The sequence below is a fragment of the Ovis canadensis genome, chromosome 25 (genome assembly GCF_042477335.2).
Source record: "Ovis canadensis isolate MfBH-ARS-UI-01 breed Bighorn chromosome 25, ARS-UI_OviCan_v2, whole genome shotgun sequence".
Classification (NCBI taxonomy): Eukaryota; Metazoa; Chordata; class Mammalia; order Artiodactyla; family Bovidae; genus Ovis; species Ovis canadensis.
This window is the reverse complement of record NC_091269.1, coordinates 44,001,694-44,012,126: the sequence shown is the minus strand read 5'-3', so window position 1 is coordinate 44,012,126 and position 10,433 is coordinate 44,001,694. Positions and strand designations below refer to the sequence as shown.

General features: G+C 41.2%; 1 protein-coding gene across 1 annotated transcript in view; it reads left to right on the top strand.

Moving 5' to 3' along the window:
- Nucleotides 1–331: 331 nt before the first annotated feature.
- The window catches only part of PPA1 (inorganic pyrophosphatase 1), a 34,118-nt gene continuing 24,016 nt past the window's right edge, over nucleotides 332–10,433 (top strand). The window contains exons 1-2 of the mRNA XM_069571975.1: nucleotides 332–619; nucleotides 2,847–2,905. Of these exons, the coding sequence (XP_069428076.1) occupies nucleotides 556–619; nucleotides 2,847–2,905 (123 nt within the window). The 5' untranslated portion in view covers nucleotides 332–555. The remainder of the gene's footprint in view (nucleotides 620–2,846; nucleotides 2,906–10,433) is intronic.

Genomic DNA, 10,433 nt, shown 5'->3' with positions numbered 1-10,433 from the left:
CAGCTTGGTGTCAGTAATATGCCTTAACTTTGCTTAAACGGATCAGAAAACTGCTCCCGCCTGGCACAGTTCGTCAGGTAAAGCGGCTGACTCCTATTAAACTTCTTTTGAGATAAGGAATTACTCTGCGGAGAAGGGTGTGTGTCAAAGGTGAGCTCCCAGTGTGCGCGAGATGTCGACAGTCAATTCTTAGCTGGTCCAAGCTGAGAACTGGTTACCCTCCTAGGTCAGAGGCACAAAGCCCGCCAGGTCAGAAGGATCACGGCCAAAGCCGGCCGCCAGCCACGTGGCCCAGCCTGCGAGCTGAGCAGTGGTCAGCGGAGGCGCGGCCAGAGGGGGTGGAGCTAGGGCGCCGGGACTCGCCAGCCTTACGAAGTGCGCCTGCGCATGGGATGGGTGCGAGCCCGCCAGCAGCGTTAAAGGCGGCTCCCCGCCCTGCTCGCCGCGCCAGTCTCCGCAGTGCGCAGGCGCGGAGCTCACTTCTTGTCAGTCGGCGCCGCGTGCGGGTTTGTGGCTCTGTAGCAGTAGCAGCGGCGGCGGCTGGTCTCCGGCACGATGAGCGGCTTCAGCAGCGAGGAGCGCGCGGCGCCCTTCACCCTCGAGTACCGAGTCTTCCTCAGTGAGTGTCGGAGGCCCACGGCCCCTCCCTGCCAGCCCGCCCATTCATTCCCGGGCCTCGCTTCGGTTCCCGCTCCAGCAGTTGCGACCCGCGCTCGGCTCGTTGTCTCGGGCCCCCGCCGGCCTCCTCCTCCGGTCCCGGGGACTTGGGCGGCGGGTCTAGGAGGGCCTGGCCCTCATTTGACACGTCCCGCTCGCGCGTCGGACGGCGTGGATAGGCGTTCCCATTTCACACGCCCGATTGGACCTGAACCTGCGCCAGGCTCGTTTCGCAGGTGTCCGGCTCAGGCAGTGTCTGATGGGAAAAGGACTCCACTGAGCCACCCTAAGTAAGGTGTCTTGGGCTAAGCTAATGCCCGTAAGAGGATTATTCAGTTCGGAGGAACGGGGTGGGGGAGAGGAGGTGATGGTGGTGACATCTTAAGACCTTAATTCCTCCACTGTAGCTCAGATTGTGGGGACCTGGCGGGGTCAAGTCCAGGCCCACGTCCTATAGACGGGGAAACTGAGGCCCGGATCAGGAGCGGTCAGTAGAGGACTGGACCGGTCCCTCTGAGGTCCCAGTGGCGCTTCTGTCTCCCTGACGCTTGGTTTCCCGTAGCCCTGATGCTGGAAAGATGCCTTATGAAACAGAAAGCTGTTCCCCTCCCGTCAAACAGGTGACGTCAGTCGGGCAAGCATGAGTAAGAAAGTGCCAAGTTTTGGCCCCTGGGCCGGGGGATCGCGTCTAAGGGGTACCCACCCGAAGTATGCACTTAAAGGCTGTAGGCTCCGCTTTCCTTTAGCCTCCTAGGTGGGGGAAAGCTATCTCTTGTTTATCTGTATCTTCTTACCATCCCCCTCCCTTCCACCCTTCCAAGATTATTAGAGATAACGGAGGCGTTTCTCTTTTAACTGCTTCACTATTTTGTTCCAGAGGAAATGGGCAGGTGCGTTGAGTTCTATGAGTTCCGGGTATGAAGAGCAGTAAAGAGACGGGAAGAGGGGGTACACGGTTAATATTGAAAGAACAAAGCTCCTAGCCTAAAGTAGCCTCGTATTAGAGGAAAAGGAAAGTGAGCTGTAAAGTTACACAACTAGATGAAGTTCAGACTGCCGTTTAAAATCCAAAAAAGCGTGGGACCTCCCCCACCCATTTTATGAATTGCGGGATTCAGCAACAAGGGCAATGCAGAAACCTTTGACAAATAATTCACTGAGCAGTTTTCTTGGAGTTAGTGTTGGCTCCAGAATCCCTCTGTAGGAGGGACTTAGAGAAATGACTCTAGTTTGAAGGTTCGGGGATGATACAGTATATGTTTTCAAGTTATATTTACAGAAGAAAAACAGTTTTTACTCAGATTATGCATAGGTAGTGAGTACTACCTAGTGAGTACCTAAAATTTTTTTTAATTAAAAAAATTAATAGACTTCTTAGCATCCTTCTTTAATAGGAGAAGTTTTTACCTCTATAATGTTAATTTGCCAATCTTTTTAAAACTGATAGTGGGTTGGATCACAAGTCACTGTTGACTCTGAAGGGTCATTGGGGGTGGTCACTGCTCAGTTTTTCCTATTCCACCTTGATTTTTAATCGTGAAGGAATGCAATGTGGACTAAGCCTTAAGTTTCCTAAAGAATAGTGAGGAAGTTTTAGAAGTACTTTTTGGATATGGGAGCTAGTTCTCTAGAATACAGAAATTGCCTGTTAAAGTGAGTTACAACTAGATTATCCTTAAGAAAAATTATGATCTCAGATGGCTCTGTCTCCCTGGAAACACCACTTAAAGCAACATGGTTTATAATTTGACAAATTGGTCCCCTCCCTTCTCCCTGAACCCAGGTATGTCATTAGCTCTGTTAACTGATGTAAGGTCAAACAATTTGCTTGCCTTTTGTATATCAGAAACTGCAGACAGGCTCTGGGGTACACAGGTTTGTAAAGCAGTCCCCACCCTCACCAGAGGTTAGTACCTCCTAGACCCCTAAGGAGCAAGTAGAATGAAAACCTAACCTGGCCTTGGAGCAGTCAAGTATAAAACCAGTTTCTCTGGGGTGGGAATAAAATTTGGCGAGTGATATTGATATAGGGAGGAGAGGGTATGTGGGATATCTCTATACCTTTTTCTCAATTTTATTGTAAATCTAAACATTCTCTTAAAAGAAAAAAAGTCTTGAAAAACGTGTACTTCATGCATCTGGAAATGTAATTAACCAATAAAAGTAATATTTTCTAATTGATTTTGCAGAAAATGAAAAAGGACAATATATCTCTCCATTTCATGATATTCCAATTTATGCAGATAAGGTAAGACCTCATTCTCTGACCATAGTCTTTTTGCTCAGCTCAGTTAGTTTGACATGCGGATTTTCTTATATGTCTTAACAAGTGCTTAAAATGCCTCATTGTGCTACGAGTTAAAGGTGCATTGACTAAAAAGGATACTGTCTTCGATTCAGATTTTTTTGGTTAGAAGCAGCAGCTATAATTTGGAGAAGGAGTAGAGGAACAGAAACAAATGTATTGAAGCTGCCTGGGTTAAAAAAAAAAAAACCCACCAGAATTGCTGGTAACTCTTTTAGTTTTTATTTTCATTTTTGCCTTTTTATATTTCCTCATCTCTTTGCAAAGAGCATGTATTATTTGTGCAAATTTAAATAGTTTTTTTCTTAAGCCATTGCTTGTTTTATGCTCCCTCCCAATAGGAAAAGTTTATATATATTTAGTTTATACATACAAGGACAAATGTCTGATTCCTTTTTATACCTTTAAGGTTTTTTGTTTTTTATTCAGCCAGGAAACTTGACCCACAGTGAGTGCAAATCTTTTAGATGTTAATACATAATACCTGTGAATATCACATTCCAGTGTTTGTCTAGAATAATAAAGATGAAATCTTATCCTTATGTGTGCTGAGTCTTACTTTTTTTCTGTGCTGGACTATCAGAAATAGATAAATTAATTGTACTTCTACCAGAAAGATTGCTACAGTTCTGTCCTGACACTTGGACACTGGCAGCAAATCTAATCTGTGTGTTGCTTCTGAGTAGCCTGCCTGAGCTGGGTTCTAACTGGAAGCAGTGGAGCAAACAACCTAAGGCCAATTATGTGGCATAGTTACAGGAGAGACCTCTAATTGGCATGTGTTCTCCGGTGGGATTCTCAAAGCTGTACTTATTCAGAACCTTTTAATTTGTTACATCTGATTTCCTGGGAGTTGATATGAACTGCAGAATCCTTCTTTCCTCTTGAAGTGGCATCATTTGGTTGACTTGGCATCATTTGGTTCGCTTGAATTGTCTTGTATAATTAGTAATCAAAGTACTTTGCAGTTACATTTCTGACCATTTTGAATAATCGAGAGGTATAAAATGATGACCCTAAGTTTACTGATACCTTGACATACAGATGTAGTAAGGAAGGAAACCATTTTCTTGACATATAGCTGGGTTTGTGTGTGTGTTCGTAGTATCTTAGCCTGTTGGGGTTGCTGTAACAAAATACCTAGACTGGGTAGCTTATAAAGGGCAGAAATTTGTTGCTTGCAGTTCTGAAGGCTAGAAGGCTGAGATCAGGGTGCCAGCATGTCTGGGCAAGGGCCCTTTTGTGGTCACAGAGTTCTAGCTGTTTGTGTGGTGTAAGGAGCTGGGCCTCTCCCTGGAGCCTCTTTTATAAGGCACTGATCCGATTCACAAGGATTCCACCTTTATGTCTTAAGCATTTCCCAAAAGTCACACCTACTGTACCATCACTCTTGAGGCTTAAGATTCCAACATACGAGTTTTGGAGGGACAGAGACATTTAGCCCATAGCTGTAAGTTATTGGACAATATTCTAGCCTAGGACCAGAAAAATCATAGCAGTTATGGTGCCTAGTTTTGTTGCTGCTACAAGTTACCCCAAAATAGGAAGCTGAGATTACTTTTTGACGTTGTGTAAAACATCTTTACTCTGGTTACCCTACAACTCCTTAATGTCTTACACAGGACTGGTTGTATCTATAATCTGGGATTACTCAAGTAAAGCGTCTGCCTTTGTACCATCTTGGTGGTGGTGGTGGTGGTATAGTTGCTAAGTCATGTCTGACTCTTGCAACCCTGTGGACTGTATGTAGCCCTCCAGGCTCCCCTGTCCATGGGATTTCCCAGGCAAGAATACTGGAGTGGTTTGCTATTTCCTTCTCCAGGGCATCTTCCTCACCCAGGGACTGAACCTGATCTGCATTGCAAGCGATCTCCTGCAATGCAGGGGATTCTTTACCTCTGAGCCAGCAGGGAAGCCCCTTTGTACTATCCTGGGCTGGCTTAAAAGCACAAGTTCTTGCAGTGACAATGGATTTCACCAGTGATCAAGACCTCAGTGAACTGAAGACTCCTGCCTTAGAGGCAGGAAAGAGTCGTTTTTGTTTTGTTTTTAAGGAAGTTTAGTCTATACAAAACATGGGTGTGGTACACATAACTTATTTTGGATTCTAGCCTAAATAAAAGATCTGATTAATTCCATTGGTTACAGAAAAGTGTGATATTTTGGGGAAAAAAAATTCAGTATGATTAAGTTTATGTAAATACATTTCTGAGTGGGTACACATAGACTTTATCCCTAATGTGCCCTGCAGTTTGAGGGATGATAATGAGGGAATGTGCCTTTAACACAACTCCGCTCTATAAGGAAAAAATGCCCAAAGGGTTGTATTCTGCTCCACATCAGGACCTTTCAATGTAGGTAGAATTTGGGAATTCTAGGGTGGTCCAGTGCTTAAGACTCCTGCTTAGACTCTAGGGGACATGGGTTTGATCCCTAGTTGGGGAAGTAAGATTCTGCATGCTATATGGTGAGGCCAAAAAAAAAAAAAATGTGGACAGTAAGTATTTGATTTCTTATTATGTGTCATTAGATAATTGATCCAGCCCGTTCTGGAAATCATTGTGACTTGGATACCCTACTTGGGTTATTCCCAAATCCACTGGGTGAAAGTGAAGGAGGGACTCACTGGATATTTAATTGTAGGGATATCCTTTGCTCTGGGTCTATTTTGGGATCAAATATAAAACCATCTCTAGCTCAAAGTATATTCTGACTTAAAACTTCTGAGATAACAGAAAATTTAAGTATCCAGAACATAAGCAGGATAAATGGTATGAAACACTGGGTAGATTAAAAAGCTTTATCAAAATCAAGCTGTATCAAAATCTTAAAGTGCTCAAGTATCATGAGTTGATGTTCTAATTTTAGAAGTTTGGTATCTTCTATTCCATATCTTAAACTTCTGTGTTGCTGCTGCTGCTAAGTCGCTTCGGTCGTGTCCGACTCTGTGCGACCCCATCCCTGGGATTCTCTAGGCAAGAACACTGGAGTGGGTTGCCATTTCCTTCTCCAATGCATGAAAGTGAAAAGTGAAAGTGAAGTCCCTCAGTCATGTCCGACTCTTAGCGACCCCATGGACTGCAGCCTACCAGGCTCCTCCGTCCATGGGATTTTCCAGGCAAGAGAGCTGGAGTGGGGTGCCATTGCCTTCTCCAAACTTCTGTGTTAAATGCCAGTTATAACCACATAGGCTTCTGTAATGGTTTTCAGGTGACTGTTGGGAGAATATGTAAATATGGAACTTTTTGCCTTTAAAAAAAGCCAAGCTTCTAATCAAATGGGTGGTGGCTCTAGAAACTGAACAGGATATTTTTTGCAGTTGTGCACCATTCTTAACTTTTTAAAGATACTATCTTACTATACCTGAAATTTCTAGAGGAGATATGCCACCCAAGTGGATGCTTTTCAGATTATTGTTGACCCTTGAGCAATGTGGGCTTAAGGCCCCTACTGGCTCATGATTTACAGTTGGCCCCCTGTACTCCTCCCTATCCGGCGATTCAACTGACAGATCATGTAGTTCTGTAGTATTTACTATTGAAAAAAATCCACGTGTAAGTGAACCTACCCAGTTCAAACCCAAAGTGTTGTTCCAGGGGTCAGTGGTACTCACTTCCTTACAGGGGTTGCTTTGTTTTGAATTTTCTATTTGTTTTTAAAGACAGTTTTATAAATGAAACTTTAAAGAATATCACTCAATTAATAATTTAAATACTGTTTCTCTTCTCCAACATTATATGTATATAGACTGGTTGGAATTTTGTGTTTCCCAAACCGAAGTTCGAACTGGGAACATAGATGAAAAGTGATAACAAAACTTAATTGGCATGTCGTAACTAAGAATAAACTCCTATTTTTTTCCCCCTCAGATGAGCTTTAAGATGGCTAAATTTTAAAAACAGATATCCTGACCGTAATCTCTGGTTTATCAATTTTGTCAAAAAGGTAAAGTTATAAAACAAACTTGAAACAGACTCATAGAAAGAGAACAAACTTGTGGTTGCCTGAACAGGGATGAGGGAAATAGTTGTGGGAGATTGAGGTACAATCTCCCAGTTATAAAATAAGTTATGGGGATGTAGTACAGCATGGGGAATATAGTCAATAATATTGTAATCACTTTGTATGGTGACAGATGGCAACTAGACTTATCATGGTGATGATTTTATAATGTATATAAATACCAAATCACCATGTGGTACTCCTGAAACTCATATTTTAAGTCAATTATATGTCAATCAAAAACATGAGTAAAAAGACAAAATTTTTTGAATGGATTTGACTTAAAAAAAAGTTGTGATGATTAAATATTCATGTAATATGCATTCACAATGCCTGACTTATAAAGTCTCAACGTACAGTAACCAAAAAAACACACAAAAAAACCCCACAATAGATGATGATGTTAACCATAATGACTGGTTCTGTGCGAAGCCTTTCAGAACTCTGTTGTAGAAAGATCACTGAACTGGGAGTAAGAAACCTTGGTTTTAGGCCTGGTTTTGCCACTAACTATCTTGGTCTTATTGAGCAAGTTGCTTCACCTCTGAGCACTGTTGGTCTTAGTGGGTGTTTTAGATTACATTGAGCACCATGCTAAAGCCCTTATGTGGATTATCTCCTTTAGCTGACACTCCAATCTCCAGGCTGGGTTCTTTCATTACCTTAGTTGTCCAGGATCACCAACCAGCATTCATAAGCAGCAGTGGCAGGATGCAGACCCCGGTGTTAGAACCTGCGTGTTAACCATTGAGCCACACTGGCTCAAGTGAGAACGGGTGGCGGATTTTCCTCTGTGCTTGTTGGTATTTTCCAGATTTTCTACAGTTGATATCTCTTTGATATTTATGAAGAAAAAAGGGGGGGGGGCAGAAAAAAGAAAAAAAAGTTTGCTTAATTTTTTTTTTTTAACTTAGAATTCAAAAGAAATGAGTAAGAACTTTTTTCATTTGGGAAGGCTGTAAACTCCTCTAGTTTGGGGATTCTTGGTGGCCTTGAGACCCTGGAATACTCATCGATGGGTTTCTGAGATGTTTCTGAAATTGCAGTTTGGTATAAGTGTGCATTTTTCTTGAAAGAGGTTCTGTGGTCAAAATTCTTAGTCGTTGCAAATCATAGGAAAGGTTGACAGCTCAATATGCAGACTCTTGCTTGATTTTATAAAGATAAGAAAGTAAACAGGGTTAAGCTATCTATTTCCAAAATTTAGTCATCTTAAAGCTCATCTGAAGGGAAAAAATAGGAGCTTGTTAGTTACGTCAATTAAGTTTTACTGCTTTCTATGTGTGTGGTATATGGCAGTGTACGTTACCAAATACAAGAGTTTTTTGAAACTGCTATGAGTAAAAATTTGTGTGATTGGAAAACAAATGAGCATTGCTGAATCGTGTTTGTTTTTAAATTTTAATGGGTTGACTATCTCCCCTGGACACTTAATTTGTTGAGCAAAATTTTTTTTTTGTTGATGTAAATCATGTTTTCCTTTGTGAAATTATTATTTAAATGAATAAGGGGCACACAAGTGAACTTTGGTAATCACGTTTCTTTTGTGTCAGCTTCTCCAATAGACTTTTGTTACTTGTCATTGAAAGAGTTTCAGGAGCCCATTTTTAAAAATTTATTTTTCAGCTCTATGAAGATATAATTGTCAAATAGTCATTGTATTTAAGGTGTTCAGTGCGATGTTTTGGTATATGTAAACGTTGTGAAATGATCCTCTTAATCATGTTCATCAACCTCTCCATCCACAAATTTTGGGTGTGTTTGGTAAGATCTACTATCTTAGCAGAATTCATAGAACAGTGCTATACGTTAGATCTTCTGAACTTATCATTCTTATAACTGAAAATCTGTACCTTTTGATCAACATTCCCCCCATTTCTCCTATCCCTCTAGCCCCTGGCAACTATCGTTCTACTTTCTGTTTCTATGAGCTCAACTTTTTTAAATTCCACATACAAGTGAGATTATGCAGTGTTCGTTTTTCTCTGACTTAATTCACTTACATGGTATCTTCCGCATTCATCCATAGTATCAGAAATGGCAGTGTTTCCTTTGTTTTTAAAGGCTGAGTGTTCCATTTGCGTGTGTGCGTGCGCGTGTATCACATCTTCTTTGTCCACTCACCCACTGATGGACACTCAGATTGTTTCCATATCTTGGCTGTTGTGAATAACGCTGCCGTGAGTGACGCAGTGAAGATCTCTCTTTAGGATTCTGATTTACTTTCTTTTGGACAGATGCCCAGAAGTGCGACTGCTGGATCATATGCGATAGTTTTCTTGTGTGTGTTTTGAGGCGTTTTCCATAACGGTAGAATTTACAACCCCATCAACAGCGCACAGGAGGAACTCACATGGGCTCTTCTGATAGGAATTTTATATTTCAAAAATACTCTAGAGGTTAGAAAAAAAAATAAGGCAAGCTGTCCTTTTTTTTTTTTTTTTTTTAGTCTCTTCCTCCATATCTACTCTTGATAAATTTAGAAGAAAATTCTATCACCACTTTTTTTCCCCAAAATTTTATTGCAAAACAGAAAAATAAAAGGATGGTGGAATCAGGATGAGTTCATACATCTTCCTAAGTCTGGTATATCTACTTGATTTCTGAAGTTATTTAGAGAAACATGAAGAATCAACATGGAAATGCTAATTTAAGCCACTTATGCAATTTTTCAGTACAGCATGTCATGTTCACTAGACTTCAGATCCAGTGTTGGGAAAAGATCATAAGTCATGAGGCATTCATAAGTCTTCCAATAAAGACACATTTGACGTTACTACTAAGATTCATGGGTGGGATGTAATTAAGAATATGTTCCCTATATATGTACTTAATTATGTTAGTAGTAACAGCTTACCTAATAGTCATAGCCTATTCATTAGTAAATGACCTGTCAGGCTACTGACTTGATTCACAAGAAAATTCACCAGTTTGGAAATGAGACCTATGCTCACTGTAATGCTCCTGTTTAATCAATGAAGTTAGAAACCTGATTGAGATATAGGTTGATTTCTTCTATTTCTAAAGCAATTTTATTTTAAATCTTTTTGATTAATGGAACGCTATGATTTAGAATTTCTGATCTCCTTAGAATCTGGACAGCTATAGCATTAACATTTTCGTCTTACTGATGAAATGATTATAAATCTGGCAGTCAGACTGATGGCTGTGTTTCAGACTTTGGAAGCTGTGGTTTGTCTTTCCCCTGCTTCCTACAGCCTTGTCAAGGTCATCCTAGGAATTAGTAGGATGTAGCTTCTTAGAAATTAGTAGCTAATTCCTAAGAAGTACCAAACCTTTAGGCTTTCTTTCTCTGAAACTGTAAACTGGGAGCTGAAAGCTTGATGCCAGAGCAAGGATTTAGAATCCAAAACACAGTAGAAGTGGAGAACAGTTCTGAGAAGCCTTAACAATGGGAATAACAAGATAATAAATCCAGGATTGAGCCAAGTAATAGTTGAAACCAGTT